Source organism: Osmerus eperlanus, chromosome 4, assembly GCF_963692335.1.
Source record: "Osmerus eperlanus chromosome 4, fOsmEpe2.1, whole genome shotgun sequence".
NCBI lineage: Eukaryota > Metazoa > Chordata > Actinopteri > Osmeriformes > Osmeridae > Osmerus > Osmerus eperlanus.
In genome coordinates this window covers 18,799,715-18,814,918 of record NC_085021.1, presented here as the reverse complement: position 1 = coordinate 18,814,918, position 15,204 = coordinate 18,799,715, and the positions used below count along the sequence as shown (strand labels likewise).

Genomic DNA, 15,204 nt, shown 5'->3' with positions numbered 1-15,204 from the left:
TGTGTGTGCCACCCTCACTCTCCAATGCTTTGAGCAAATCAGTGCAATGAAGCTATAAGTTCATTGGGGGCGCTCTTACCACACATACGTTTAGCCCAGAAACGAATCGTTGAAAACTTTACTGTAGCCTACTTACAGTAGCCGTCCGTGTGTGAACTGCAGTACCTGAAGTGAAAGTCGGAGTCAGACAAATTTCGATTCATTCTGACACATATTAGCACATTTTGAAGATGCTCTGTAGGCTAGGCTATACTATTTTGACTGTTTGAAGGAGGACACAAAGGAAAAACTAAATTATACTACAATCTTCATAATCATAAAAACTGTTACGCATTAATCTACTTCGCGTGTTTTAAAACCTAATTTGATGGGAGTCGATAAAGTTTTCAAGTCGGGTGACAAAGTACTACATTTCCCATGCAACACAAAGGCTCGTCTGCTCTCGTTTTTCTCGCGCATCAGCTGTAGTTGGTCATGGAGCGCGCGACAGCGCAACTTCAGAGTGTGACGGGACTATGAGAAAGACAGGACACATGTTAAAACTGTATCAATGGGTTGTCGATGCGAAATGTTTCTATTTAGGTAGGCTATGTGCAATTTTTTCTACGGCCAGCGCTAAGCAACGTTTTCTAGCAAATGGATAAACTGTAGACACATTTACAATTTCTTTTTTAAACAATCCAGAGTTGCAAGAATTACTTTGGCTACCATTTACCAAAGAAACCACATTAGTTTAGTGGCGTTAGTTTACCACCCATCTCCCATGTGGGTCTAGTTGGGTTGACGAAAAGTGCCAACGCCTTTCAGTCTCTCGGTTACTGGCTGAGGAAGTTCACGCATCAATAAAAGCGTTATTATTTCGCTAACCTGTGTGCACAGATTTTTTTTTAAAGGGCACAGGCACATTGTTGAAATGGGTTGCACAATTAGCGCTGAGGATAAAGCGGCTGTGGAGAGGAGTAAAATGATTGATCGGAACCTACGAGAAGATGGAGAGTTAGCATCCAGAGAAGTGAAACTACTGTTACTTGGTAAGAGCTGATTGTCTTAATTTAACCTACAAGGAGTCTCTGGCCGAAGGCAATTTTTGATTGTGCCTGCATTTGCCTGTATAGTTGCAGTTCTAGAACTACGTGCCACGATAAATTGTGAAGTTCCATCTGAAAGTCCGTCAATGTGAAGGATGCGGTTGTTTGGAGTTTGCAAAAATTCTCTTGATTTTTATACAGTTTCTCACATATACATTCCGTAATTATTTCAATAGTAGCTAGAAAACCTTTCTCTGTGGATCCCCTGACATGTTACAACTGCCAGTTTATGAAGAAGTGGCTGTAGCTAACTGTTTAGGTGTCAGTTTGCTAAAATTTAGTAAAATGGTCAAGGGAGGGGATAAGCTGTCAAAATATCGGTTACCTGCTTATTGGTCACCCTGGTCACGTAGTGACCTCAAATACATTACCGGTATGGCCTGTCTACACCCCTGTCCAGGATTGAGGATATTTGAAAGTTATTTTGAAACCAGAAATGAAACCTTTATGCATGGACGAAATGAAAACTGCCAAATTCCTCAGTGCAGTGGTGCCAAGGGGGCTGGTGGTGATGTGGTGTGTAGTCTCATTCTAGAGAATATGGTTGCCAATGGATCCACCCAGCCTCCACAAGGATGTGAATGGATCCCCTTGTGAATGCATTGCTGTCATCACAGGTTAATCTCTGAGGAGCACTGATTGTGGGAAGACACTTTACAAACAGTAGTGACACAACGATCCCAAATAGACTATTACATCAAATGGAAACATTCTTGTGGTTTGACAACATGGTGTAGAGGGGAAAGTGATTTTCCATTAACTGCCCCAGCTCCGATGCCTGTGTTAGAGCAAGAGGACTTGAAAAAACAATGCCCTTTGGCTGCCGCTCTCCACACCAAACCACAATGTTGGAAGCCTGAAAACATTTCCAAACATTATAATCCTGACCTCAAATGGTGATTTTCAAGTATCCATCAAACATTCTTGCAAAATGAGGCTTTCACTGTGGTTTCCCCCCCCCCCCCCCCCCCCCCCAAAAAAAAGTGACCTGGAAAAGCCATATGCTTAAAGTAATTGTTATTCTTAATAAATAGCATGAAGCCATTAGTGCTGTTTATGAATGTGGGTGTATGTGGGAAGGTGGATAAGTTGATGACCATCCAGCCATGTTCTCTCACACAACCAACTTATTTTTGCAGTAATATATTTGAGTGATGAGATGATTCTGTATTTCATATGGAACAGTATTGTTATGTATATACTAGGCCTATATATATATATTGTATTTTTTCACTGAAACTTTATCACTGAATCTTATAGTATGTTGGTATATGTAGTATTGAAGACCTGTTGCCCATTGGCCTGTTTGTCACATATACTATATGAATGTATGCATCTCTTAAAACAGCATTGTTTTAAACTACTTTAAAACAATGCTGGCATAACTAATTTTAATGGACATACAATTCCTTAATTGGAGTACATGCACAGAAGGAGACCATCAGAACAGTTTAACTGACAATTCAAACATGCCTTTCCTAATTCCTCTGATTGCACAGTAGATATATATGCTATTTTCACACCTATTCCAATCCTTCCAAAGTGTGAAATGGAAGTTAACCTGGATAACACCTCTTTTTCTGTCCCTCCTTTTTCTGTTCCTCTTTTTCTGTCCCTCTTTTTCTGTTTCTCTCTCATATCTATTTAGATACTGTTGTAAACTTTCTACATTCTACAAAACTTCAATATGTTTTTCATATGCACCTCCCTGCCATAGTAAATTCTTTGTTTGTGCAAACTTACTTGGCGAATAAATCTGATTCTGATGTCCAGAATGTTTTCTATTCATGCAGCAGGAAGGAGTAGAAAGGTGGATGTGGGATGGTGGAATGTTTAGATTTCATACAGACCCCTGAATAAGCAGGTTCAGTTTTATTCCCTTTGTGCATTCAGCCAGCACAACACAATACCATTGCGGTTTCTTAAAGGGTGATGGAAACCAACTTACTCTGCTGTGACAGTGTTCTTTTTGCAGACAGTTTTTCGTAGTGATGAAGGTACCTGGTTTATATGGACTTACGGTGTTTCTGAGATTGGCCTGCCAACATCGTTTAGAGACTAAAATGCATTTCCTCAAGCTTTGTTTTATACAATACTCATTGGGAACCAAACATGCAGGATAGTATTTGGGTCTGTATTGCGTCATTTTGCATCCACAGCATTATAGTGCCATGCCATTCTACTAATCTTCTGAGAATGCTGGTGCTGAAGGAATGCCTACCTTTCTCAAACCAAGATATCACTTATAGTTGTTATAATTCAGTCGTGTAGACTCCATTCTCATTAATGTTAGCTTATCCAAGCCTAGCTCAATGTGCAGAATGTTTTACTTGATACTGGTGTCCATATCTCTTCCCATATCCAACCCATACACCATGCTATAAAGATTAGCCAATGAGGAATCCAGGAGCAGTATGTACTTTTTCTTGTTCACACACCTTGGCCTGGTGCATCAGATACCTTTGCCAGGGAGGGGAAGTTCATATTGAATGTGCTGACTGTGCTTGCTTCATGCTAGTGCTATGATGACTTCTGAGGGAGAGGGACAGAGGGAGTCAAGAGAGATGCAGGGAAAGAAGGAATACAAGCCTCTGCTAGAAGCTTCCGATGTGTAAGAAGCAAAAATTGCTTTTTTTCCCTTCCCCCCTATTGTTTTTAAATGTTATTGTGGACAATTCTGTAAACAGAGAGCTTGTCTTTCAGGTGCAGGAGAATCCGGGAAAAGCACAATCGTGAAACAGATGAAGTAAGTTCACTTGTGGCAGCATGTTGGCAGCATTTTACATTCTATCAAGCTCACACACAAACATGTGACTGTCCCCGTATCTGGGATAACCGTGACACACGCATGCCACTAAATCTGTTCCAAGTTCAGCTCTCTTGTTTGAGAGCCTAATGGTGCAGGAATGATTGCTACATCTCTGTTCAAAGTGCTGTAGAGGCAGAGATATGGCCTCATTTGGCGCCACTCAGGCAGAGAAGGAAGCTCCTCTTTTACATAACAGGCTACACAATGGCCACAAAGGCCAGCCATAGCCTGGCAGGGCCTGAATAGACTCCCCCGGATTCCCACATTAAGCGTGCACATTCACCGATGCGTAAACTACCTACACTATTAACAGACCGTTTGTTTTCTAAATCACCTCATCCCAGATGAGCAAACAAAACAAAATGTGTTCAATTTGTCAGAAACAAGAATGATTCCTCAGTGTTATACTGTTGGTTTCCTTAGGATTAACATTTTTCATACTAACTTTGTTTCCACTTAGAATCATTCATGAAGATGGCTACTCAGAAGATGAGTGTAAGCAGTATAAAGTGGTGGTCTACAGTAACACAATTCAGTCCATCATAGCCATCATCAGAGCCATGGGGCGCCTAAAGATCGACTTTGGAGATTCTATACGAACGGTATGTTTATGTTGCAGTATCAGCCTGTCTTTCATGAATGGCCTATGACAGTTTCTTTAACAACAGTGACACAACTTGTTTTGAACAAGCAAAGTTTCAGTCTAAGTCTGAAATGCAGCAGAGTCAGAGTTAGCCACAGAGTCGCACGACTGCTAAGTTGTCTAACAAATGGGAAATGTCTGTCGCCAGGACGATGCCCGTCAGCTATTTGCCCTCGCTAGCTCGACAGAGGAGGGAGTGATGTCTGCAGAGCTGACCGGCCTGATCCAGAGATTGTGGATGGACGGTGGGGTCCAGGCCTGCTTCATCCGATCCAGGGAGTACCAACTCAACGACTCTGCCTCATAGTAAGAGCTCACTAGTGCCTTGTTGACACGTGGCCTACCCTCCACACTAGTAACAACAGAATCAGTATATATACTTTTTTTATTTCTTCATGTCAACATACTATATTACATTTTGAGTTAATTTGGTTAAAGGAAGAAATACATTAAAAAAACTCACAAATTGAATGTGTGAGCTTTAGTACATATGCGTGGAGATGTTATTGAGAGGTTATTGACTGAAACTATGTACAGTTGGGTATTGGAAACCTGGGCCAAAAATGTATGTGTATTTTGTCCAAGTGGAGTATTGAATCTTGTGAAAATGGTAAAGTTGTGGCTAACTTTGGCATCTACTTTTCACATACCATGATGAAAGTAGGTTAGAATGAAGGTCATTTCTTTATTTTGGAAACACAGGCCTTGTCTTCCTTGTAGGTGCAATCTGTCGACACTCCTAGTCTAGGGAAAACTCTGGAGTCAGTCAGGGCATACAGTACACTCTGTTTTCACTCAACCTCACCAGAGGCCAATGTTTATCATCCATCAAAATAAGAGCCCATATTTAGCATCACTTATCATCACTTCTCACACAATCCTCCCTCTCTGCTATCTGTTTTTAAAGATAATGTCTGCTAATGTTTTTGTCCTCAAGCTCATCAGACCAGATTGTCTTGAGGTTATCCTACTCAATGTTATGTTTTTGCATAATTAGTGGGTCAAGGAGTTTATCCTGTGTTTTGCTTTCACCGTTGGCGTTTCCATGAATTTGGTGAGTCATAAACTGTCAACTTCCTACTGTGAGAGACTGTGGTTTGATTAAAACCTCCGACCTCGTGTGTCTGTCTGTGTCCCCCCCCCCCCCCCCCCCCCAGCTATCTGAATGACCTGGATAGGATCTCCCAGCAGAGCTATGTGCCCACCCAGCAGGATGTCTTGCGGACCCGCGTTAAGACCACCGGCATTGTAGAGACCCACTTCACCTTCAAAGACCTGTACTTCAAGTCAGTACACCGTCTACTCACCTTTCTCCTAGTCAATACAAGTGAGCCTTTGGTGGCGTCATACTAGTTTGGTTATCATTAGGCCCTTCTGGCATTCTGCATAGGCTTCGTAGCCTTTTTTCAATATTCAATAATCAGTAAACAAAAAACAGAATTCATTAGTGCTCCAGATCTTGGTCTTGGTTTTGTGTGGTTTAGATATTATTAATCCTCGAAAACCAATAATAATTACAAAAAAAAATTACGACAGGATGTTTGACGTGGGTGGCCAGCGTTCTGAGAGGAAAAAGTGGATCCACTGTTTTGAGGGCGTCACTGCAATCATCTTCTGTGTGGCCCTCAGTGACTACGACCTTGTCTTAGCTGAAGACGAGGAGATGGTGAGGAGAAGCCTCTTTCACACTGTCCTGTCCGTATTTTATAAAGATGCATACAATTAGGGGTGGGAATCTGTTGGTACCTCACGATTGTATGTGACAACAGTCTTGATTCTTGTCGTTTCGTTCATCCCACAGAACCGTATGCACGAGAGCATGAAGCTCTTTGACTCCATCTGCAACAACAAGTGGTTTACAGACACGTCTATCATCCTATTCCTCAACAAGAAGGACCTGTTTGAGGAGAAGATCTGCCGGAGTTCCCTCACCATCTGCTACCCAGAGTACTCAGGCAGGACACAATGACCCTCCTGACACCCACAACCAAAGTAGAGGCCTTATGAAGTCTTCATAAACCTTTCATAAGAGAGAGTCATCACATTATTTATTCACAAATGTTGTGTGACATTTGGATGGAAAACGTGGTTAAACACTTTGCATATTGTAGCATAAATTACCTTCAGTTTCGAAGCATGGGTTTCTGAAAGCTATATAAGGCCGTATGTTGTTTTTGTGCCTGTTACATTTACGCATTCTCGCTGATATTAGCTGTTGTGGATAACCATATGCTGCTAAATAATTTACTCATGCGTTATGGAGGTTAAGTCAAAATAGAAGCTTTAAATATTCATGTTACTTCCCTGTTGTATTAAAGGTTTTTCAAAGCATGTCACTTTGAATAACCCAGACCTTTCTCTTGTTCCTGATGGGGTTTGACACCTACACTTATTTTTGGACCTGAAACTCAGGGGAATCATAGCATTCAGTACAAGAAAAGTTTGTTTTGATATACAGGCATACTGGAAAATATGTTCATTATTCAGCAGCAGCAGCCTTGCATTTGAAGGACAGTATATAGTCACAATATACAGCAGTAATTGATTTGTCTTTTTTTTTTTTACTTTAACCTTGTGTGTAATCTGAAAGGACTTTAACAGTGCTGTGAATAAACCAGTGACTTCCAAGCGGCTTTCCAAAATGACTTGGCTTCTACCCTCTGTCTCTAACAGCCTTTCCCACTTGCTATCTTGCCCATTGCTTCAGGTGCAAGCACATATGAGGAGGCAGCGGCCTACATCCAGTGCCGGTTTGAGGACCTGAACAGACAGAAGGACACCAAGGAGATCTACACCCACTTCACCTGCGCCACCGACACCAAGAACGTGCAGTTTGTCTTTGACGCCGTCACTGACGTCATCATTAAGATCAATCTGAAGGAGTGTGGCCTCTGCTGAGGTGCTAGGACCAGCAGGTCAGACACTTTGACATAAAACAGTCAGATATCTAGAATTAAGATGTTAATGTCCATGTTAATGTAATCTAAGTAATCTCCCCTCTTCATTTTCAGTGTAGGTTTGGTGTGGAGACCTGGGAATCCAGGCTGAGAAATGACTCTGGGAAGTCTGCAGTAAATGATCTGGAAAGTAGGGATCAGAGTGTTGGCATTGCCATGCTGCACACAGGACCAGAATACTGACAATTTCCTCTTTAATTTTTCCTTTTTTTCAAAATTTTTCCTGACAGTGGTTCATAGTCTTGGCTCACACTAAGCGGGGCAAATCTGTTGGAGAAACTAGTAAAGCACTCACAGTGAGTTGGTTTGGAGCCTTGACGTGTTCATGGCTGTGGTGCCAGTAACAAATTAAATGCAGATTATTTCCATCCCAGTGCTCAAGTCTGCAGATTGTCACACTTCTATACACAAGGACCAAAAACAGGAGGCTGATCATTACACTGATGATCTTTATACCATGACAAGTTTGTGGATGTTTTGCACCAATATGATGCTTGTACTTGATAATTATTGTCCTTTAAAAGCCTTTATAAAGTATTTATAGATTAATGTTTGTACAGTTATTTATACAGTAAATGGTATAAATAATCCCTATACATTATTAGTAAATATTATTGGGGTAGCCAACTGATCAAATGGTGCTTTCGTGTCCCCACAAACTTGACCAATATCTACTATCTTTTTACAAATTCATTTGTTTGTAATAAGGGAGTTAGTTTCATACTTTCATAAATGGCTTATAATGGATAGTGATTATAAAGTGTTTAACCGAAGTATGTTTTATGATTTCTTCAGTGGTTGGGATTCCAACTCGCAATGTATTTTTTTAAATACCCAATCAGACCATGTCTAAAGATGGGACCCTTGGTTTTAGATGTCTTTACAATTTTAGAATGCACTTGAAAATAACAGTTGTGTGAATGCTATAATTTATGTATTGATCGGAAATTAATGTAATTCATTTTATGTACATTAGTTTTAACCTGTTAGGTGTGAGATTTTAAAGTGGTTTTATGAATTCAGTCATCTTTTCCCCATGAGGTTTTCTCCTTGCTATTTACAATTAGAAAAGGGCCACATTTCTATAGAACACTATTTTTATAATTTGGGTGCAATGCTCACTATATAGCACAATTTTGTGTGGAAAACTTTAAGATCTGTGTGGATGAATGTGAATATTCCCTCAACACTTTAGATGAATCTAGCCGTAGGAAATGGTTTGACAGTCACTGCTTCATATTTGAGAAATAGATTTGTTTTACAAAGAGGATTTTTACAATAGGAGTCATTGTGATCATGTTTCAAGGCTCATAGCCCATAAAATACCATGCCTACATGTTCAAAATAATGTTGCCAAGTAGCCTCCCAAAAATGTGATAACACTAACATGACTATCTTTTCAGAAGCAAACTTTGCATTCCTGCAGATGATATTCAGCTTAATTTGACTTTGCACAGATTGGATTGTTCATCTAACACTATTAAATGATGGCACAAAGATCTTAGCTCTTCCATCATTTGTTCCTGTCCCTCTCACAGCAACCAAATCACCAGTGGAAATATCCCTGTTTTGTGATTCTGTAGTGTTCCCACTCAGCTCCAACCTTTTGGTCTGGACCCACAGCAAGGTAAAGCCCTCTCACCCAAATGGAGTAGACAAGCAGGTCATGCAGAATAGGAACAGTAGTAAAGGCCTCTGTGACGCAACTTCCTGTTTCAACTGCACTCCCAGCTCTGTCCCATCCACACTGGTCTGGACCCCACAGAAATACACTACTGTCTATGGACTTGTGTTGCATGCAACCTCTGCAATCTTGTTCCCCCTCTATTTAACAGTGTTAACAGCGTGGTCAGTAAGGTTCAGTGTCTGTTTGAGCTACTCTGAAATGATAAACAGGAGTAGAGTTAATGCATCTTTTATTTCACGGCTCTACGATTCACAAGGAAAGACTTAACAGATTTACAGATTCCAGCTTCTTAACAAAGCGACATTTCAAAATATAGGGATTTATCTACTCTTATTTACAAAGTATCTAATTTACCTACCATGTTTGATCCTTTAAAAAGTAGTGTTTACATTAAATGTTAGATTGTGTAATGCAACACATTCCAACTATTAGAATAGATATACATATACAGTTTTGTTTGGACTCTGAACATATGTACTTGGAATATCTGTGATACCTATTTAGCAACTTTTAACAAGTTAAGAAAGTGAGACCACAGAGACTACTGTACTTCAGACAAGAAACAATGCTGTAATGTTGCTATTCAAAGTAATAACTTTCCCTTGTCAGGATTCGACAGGTTTTAGATTTCTGTCAGCACAGTTGTCAAAGCAATCTTTTAAAAAGTGTCAGGATCTGCGATGCCACTATTCCCTTTTTCATACCAGCAGTTTCAGAGGTTAATGCATACCATGATTAAAATGCTGTCTCAAATGCCTCTCTATAAAAACCTCCAAATGTATAGCTTTTCTTAAAAAAAATAGACTGCATGACCATAAGGGTATTGGGACTTGTTGGTTGGTGTTTCAATCCAGTTGGACATTGAATGCACTGTGTAGCAGGGTCATACATGAGAATGACGTGAAAGGAGTATCGGGGACCCAGGGCCTCTCGTGGGATCAACAACGTTGATGTAGCAGCCAGACATCCTGGTACTTCTCTCTGTGCTCCCACACCGGTACAGCTCCCAAACAATGCCAATGAGTCAGGTGAAGGGTTAAGGAAGGGAAAGATATTCTAGAGTAAAACAAAAGATAAAAGTTACTTTACAATTTATTTTAATTATATATATATATATATATATATATATATATATATATATATATAATTTTATTTATTTTGATTCTGCCTATCTCTCTTTAATTCCTCTGGAATGTTTTGGGGGGAATTTGTTGTTGAATGGTTTCATTCAAACATTTAACCAATTTAGAGCATTATTACACTGCAATTTATTTCAGGAAATATTTGTGTAATTCACTGCGATTTCCTCCAACTCATTTTAATGAAAATTCTTTGTATAGTTGTAAGTCTTCTATACATGATAGTAGGTAGAGACAGAACCATATAGTTGAATCAATGTTTAATTATTACAATGTTAGATGACATCCACCTCACCCGTAGCTGCCCCAAAGGGTCTCAATAGACTGTGTAGTACGAGCAATGTGAGGTTTGTAGCTTAGACCACAAATTGTTGCTTGGCAACTTAGGAGACCAGACATTATAATGCAGTATGTGTTTTTTGTTGAATTGCCATCGGTCTGCACCTTGATCTGGCCACAGCTGAGCCTCATTACACTAAACCCCAGGATACTGTAGAGGTCACCACTCACTGGTGTCCTGTGGGATGAGCATACCTTTTTTCATTTCTCAAGCCGCTCAGAAAAGGCCACAATCCTTTAGGTTTTTGATGATGACGTCTGTCACGGCTCCAAACACAGTATCGATGTTCTTTGTGTCTGTGGCACAGGTCATGTGGGTGTAGATTTCTTTAACGCCCTTTTTCATGTTCAGCTCCTCAAACTGTGACTTGATGTAGTTGCAGGCATCGTCATATGTGTTTGGCCCTGTAACAGACGAAAGGGTCACATAAGGTCATTTGATTCTGTCATTCTGAATGTTGTGTTTATAGAACACAATTTTTTGTGTAAGGATGATTTAATTATGGAAGAGTACTGGGTAAGTAGAAACACTGTTACTGTGTTTACTGCATTTTGTCTACTTCTTTCCTGTGGTTGAAGCTGTATTTCACTCACCATCATAGTCTGGGAAGCAGACGCTGAGGTGGACCTTCTTGATCTTTTCCTCAAAGATATCCTTCTTGTTGAGGAAAAGCACAATGGAGGTTGCTTCAAAGAACCTGTGGTTGCAGATACTGTTGAACAGATGGAGAGACTCATGCAGGCGGTTCTGAAAAGACACACAAAAAAAGGTTTCAATTACTTCTTTCATTTATTTCCATAGATCAGTGAGGCACAATGTTCATCCCAACTCACCACTTCCTCGTCCTCTACCAGCACCATGTCATATGCACTGATGGCTGAACAGAAGATGATGCCGGTCACACCCTCGAAACAATGGATCCACTTCTTCCTCTCTGATCGATGGCCGCCGACATCGAACATCCTGTCCATCAGATATACCCAGCACAGGAGTTAGCGGAAAGTGACATAAAACAAATAACACTCATATTAGGCCTTGTCAATATAAAATGATACAAGCACAAAAGGGGTGGAGACTCACCTGAAGTGCACCTCTTTGCAGGAAAAAACCTCCTCAATAATACCAGTGGTCTCGACTCGAGATCGCAGCACATCCTGTTCAGTGGGCAGGTAATCAGGCTTTGTGATCCGGTCCAGCGCACCAAGGTAGCTGTGGAAGACATGACGTTATTTATTGGCTAACTTTTTTTTTTTTTTTTACAAAATAGATACAGTACATGGTTCTGTAGAAGTGTGGTGTGTAAAGCAGTTTGTATTGGGACAGATGACCTGGTCAGGTGTATTCACTCACTAGGATGCAGAGTCAATCAGCTGATATTCAACAGCTCTCTCAAAGGAGGCCTGCACACCAGGGTCCTTCCACAGCCTCTTGATGATATCAGCCAGCTCAGCGGGCATGCTTCCTTCTTCAATGGAGTCTGACAGGTTATGCAGCTTCTGGCCGTCATCCTGCATCCCAAACAGACCAATGTTAATCTCTCAGCAAGTCACTCCAGCAATCCTATTGCAGTTCTATCATCAACTCTAGATTGATGGTAGATGGCCGAGAATTGAACCGGCAACCCTCTGGTTAATAGCCCGATTCCCTAACCGCTCAGCCATCTGACCCCACTTGATGTGGCTTTTATGTTTGAAGAATGTTTACTTTAGATGTTCTACATGTTTCTATGAGGCTTTTCTCTGCAGTAAGGGTTGGTGTGTGGCTAGGCCCGTACTCACAGTTGCAGATGGTGATCCGAACTCGATGCCCAACATCTCCATGCCTCTGATGATGGCCAGAGCAGATTGCAGGATGTTGCCATAGATGATGCCTCGAAACATCAATTTTTCTTCTTTCGTATAACCACCTTGATGAAGAATCCTTCAGAGGAAGAGATGGGGATCATGTACATTAACAGGTTAAAGGTTTTTCATTAGTAAGAAAGTACCAAAATACTATTACAAATTTGTGGGAAGAATTTACCAGAAAAGGCTAGGGCAGATACTCAGAGTTTTCTGTAACTCAGACTGAGTCACACACAGTATTGTATACTGAACTGTATATTATTAACACTGTCACCTAGTGGCTTGTTTACAACAGGCAAACATCTGGCAAACAGATGAAGGAACATGCTGATAAATTACTGTAGACTGAAATTGGCCCAAACCTTTGCAATACACTTCTCAGCAAATGCTACCGCTCAGAGTAGCATTAAAGCTCAGAGTTGTGTGAGCATTTGGATGATATATCCAACAATCAGGACATTGCATATCAAAGAGTTGATGTCTCACCCCTGTGTGGCCTACAGTACATACAGCATGGTACATATTCTATACAAGTCAGACCCTTAAGATTGAATTTTGCTAAGCATTTTACTTACTTCATTTGCTTCACAATGGTGCTTTTCCCTGCCTGACCAGCACCTGAAAGAGAACATAAACAATGTAAATGAGAGACTTTTCTACGAATAGATGGTGCCCAGTCAACGTCTGTACTGTGGACAAACAGAGTTTACTGTAACGCAATCAGCTTAACGAACGTGAAAACCTTTTTGACTCACTTCCTCTAGATGTTTTCCTGGCTTTAGCCAACCTACCCTCTACAATCCTACTCTGCATTTTGAATATCGACAAGACAATCCCGAGGTATGAAGGTTAAAGCGACTCTGCCGTTAAAGCTGGTTAATCCCGCCTTGCAATTGTTTTTTCTCCTCTGCATTAGCACTGGTATTCTGTCTTGACCTTTCTCCAAGGACTTGCATGTGCTAGGGACCAGAGTGGGTTCCCGATTCTCCTCTGTTTCTGACAACTGTGCTGACAGAAATCTAAAACCTGTCGAATCCTGACAAGGGAAAATTATTACTTTGAATAGCAACATTACAGCATTGTTTCTTGTCTGAAGTAGAGTAGTCTCTGTGGTCTCACTTTCTTAACTTGTTAAATTATTATTTCTGTGTTTGATAAATAGGCCTTGTTCTACTTCCTCTCTCATCTTGTTGATTGTGAGACTACTACTTACTGTACCATTGTCATGCACATCACCACTTAAATGATGGGTTTACTTTACTTTTCCTCTCCTTACTCACAATCTTGTTTTTGCTGAACTTCAATATAACTATGTTAAAATTACAGTCATTTTACGAGTAATAGCGCGCATGTTTTGAGAGATGAGTAGGAGTCTATTATGATTTCTGTCACAGAGGAACCAAACAAGAGCTTACAATGGATCTGTACTAAATCAGTTAGCGTAATCGGATTGCTGTACCATCGCCTATTTCCAGTGCTTTAGTCAGACTTAAGGTTGTAACATTTTAAGTGTAGATGTCCAAGAAGTCAAAGATGTATCAACACATTGGCCAATGATCATGCATCATTGGTCAATGAGGAACTGAAAGACAATTTGGTACTGTAATTATGTAACTAACAACACACTGTTGTGTTGTTTTATAGATGTGAGTGACCATGCCATATAGAACAGTTGCTCTTGTTAGAGACTATGCTAATATCTCTGTTATGATAGAGAACAGTCTTTATTAGTACTTTGCCTGACTGCATTCATAACTGCATTAATACTTTGTTTGCCTACATTATCACTGTCTACAAGCTGTATACATTTTTAAATGAGGCTAAACAAAAATCAAGGTTTATGCACCTGATGGTTCAGAACTTTACTTTCTACATAATGCAATTTACACATATGTTTCTGCGAGGCGTTTGCTTTCAAAGTGATTCAGTTGTTGGAGGGATTACAGGACTTGCTTGTCAATTGCATCTGGCACTTCCAAGTGATGAGCAACCTACGTCCACTTCCTCACCTATTTCCCTCTGTTATAAACCCAATATCCTGTTTAACTCAAATGAATTAGTCCCCCAAATTATTTTTAACTTTTCTGGTCTCGATTTATCTTGCCTGTAAAACATTGTTTAACCTATTTCCTGTTGAGAATAATCAACAAAACTAAAGAGCATCTTGTAATCCTGCTGGCAAATCGCTCCTGAGAAACTTTGCTTCTGGCCTTGAGCATCTTGGTTTTGGGGCTTTGTTTTCTAACAGAAAAGACCATTCTTTTACTTTTACCGTTGTCCGAGAAGTTGTCCATCAAGATTTTGCCATTTATTTTCTATTTTCCAAGTTTGCCTAAAATATTACTTTGAGTTCAAAGATCTTTAATCTTTTCTTCTTTACTTTGAACACGGTTTTTCATATTTTTTTCCTCAGGTGTGAAAAAGTGCCTGAAAAGGCCACAACAGCTATATCTGATATCTGGGGAGTGTGTACACTTACCAAGCATTAATAGCTTGAATGTCTTAGAATCCTTATCAGCATCTTCCTGGAGTTGCCTTTCCAACTCCTTGGACTTCTTTGCCAATTCCCTGTCCTCTGCACTGCCCATTTCTTCCTCCTCGTCCAAATCAAGGTCCTCGAGGTAAGACATTTTGACGATTCTCTGAGCTTAGCTTACAGAGAAATGGGTTGCAGACACTATTCGTGCTGCAAATCAG

The 15,204-nt window shown here is 40.3% G+C and overlaps 2 protein-coding genes across 2 annotated transcripts; one reads left to right on the top strand and one right to left on the bottom strand.

Moving 5' to 3' along the window:
• The first annotated feature begins 514 nt into the window (after positions 1-514).
• gnai3 (guanine nucleotide binding protein (G protein), alpha inhibiting activity polypeptide 3) lies at positions 515-9,482 on the top strand. Its single transcript, XM_062459929.1, has 9 exons — positions 515-1,031; positions 3,792-3,834; positions 4,358-4,499; positions 4,689-4,846; positions 5,698-5,826; positions 6,077-6,206; positions 6,342-6,495; positions 7,248-7,455; positions 7,552-9,482. Exons 1-8 carry the CDS (start codon positions 914-916, stop codon positions 7,436-7,438), a joined length of 1,065 nt encoding a protein of 354 aa, XP_062315913.1. The 5' UTR covers positions 515-913; the 3' UTR covers positions 7,439-7,455; positions 7,552-9,482.
• Positions 9,483-9,977: 495 nt separating this feature from the next.
• gnat2 (guanine nucleotide binding protein (G protein), alpha transducing activity polypeptide 2) lies at positions 9,978-15,204 on the bottom strand. The gene is made up of 9 exons (XM_062459928.1): positions 14,987-15,204; positions 13,083-13,125; positions 12,442-12,583; positions 12,014-12,171; positions 11,744-11,872; positions 11,497-11,626; positions 11,257-11,410; positions 10,858-11,067; positions 9,978-10,240 (listed from the first exon to the last, which is right to left on the bottom strand). The coding sequence occupies exons 1-8, from the start codon at positions 15,135-15,137 to the stop codon at positions 10,880-10,882; spliced, it is 1,095 nt and encodes a 364-aa protein (XP_062315912.1). The 5' UTR covers positions 15,138-15,204; the 3' UTR covers positions 9,978-10,240; positions 10,858-10,879.

Excerpts from the sequence above, each read along its gene's own strand:
- gnai3 (XM_062459929.1), top strand. The coding sequence starts at position 914 with ATGGGTTGCACAATTAGCGCTGAGGATAAAGCGGCTGTGGAGAGGAGT. Across the intron at positions 3,835-4,357 it reads ACAATCGTGAAACAGATGAA|AATCATTCATGAAGATGGCT; the intron begins GTAAGTTCACTT and ends GTTTCCACTTAG. Across the intron at positions 4,500-4,688 it reads TTGGAGATTCTATACGAACG|GACGATGCCCGTCAGCTATT; the intron begins GTATGTTTATGT and ends GTCTGTCGCCAG.
- gnat2 (XM_062459928.1), bottom strand. The coding sequence starts at position 15,137 with ATGTCTTACCTCGAGGACCTTGATTTGGACGAGGAGGAAGAAATGGGC. Across the intron at positions 12,584-13,082 it reads ACCATTGTGAAGCAAATGAA|GATTCTTCATCAAGGTGGTT; the intron begins GTAAGTAAAATG and ends CTTCCTCTGAAG. Across the intron at positions 11,411-11,496 it reads TGGTAGAGGACGAGGAAGTG|AACCGCCTGCATGAGTCTCT; the intron begins GTGAGTTGGGAT and ends GTGTCTTTTCAG.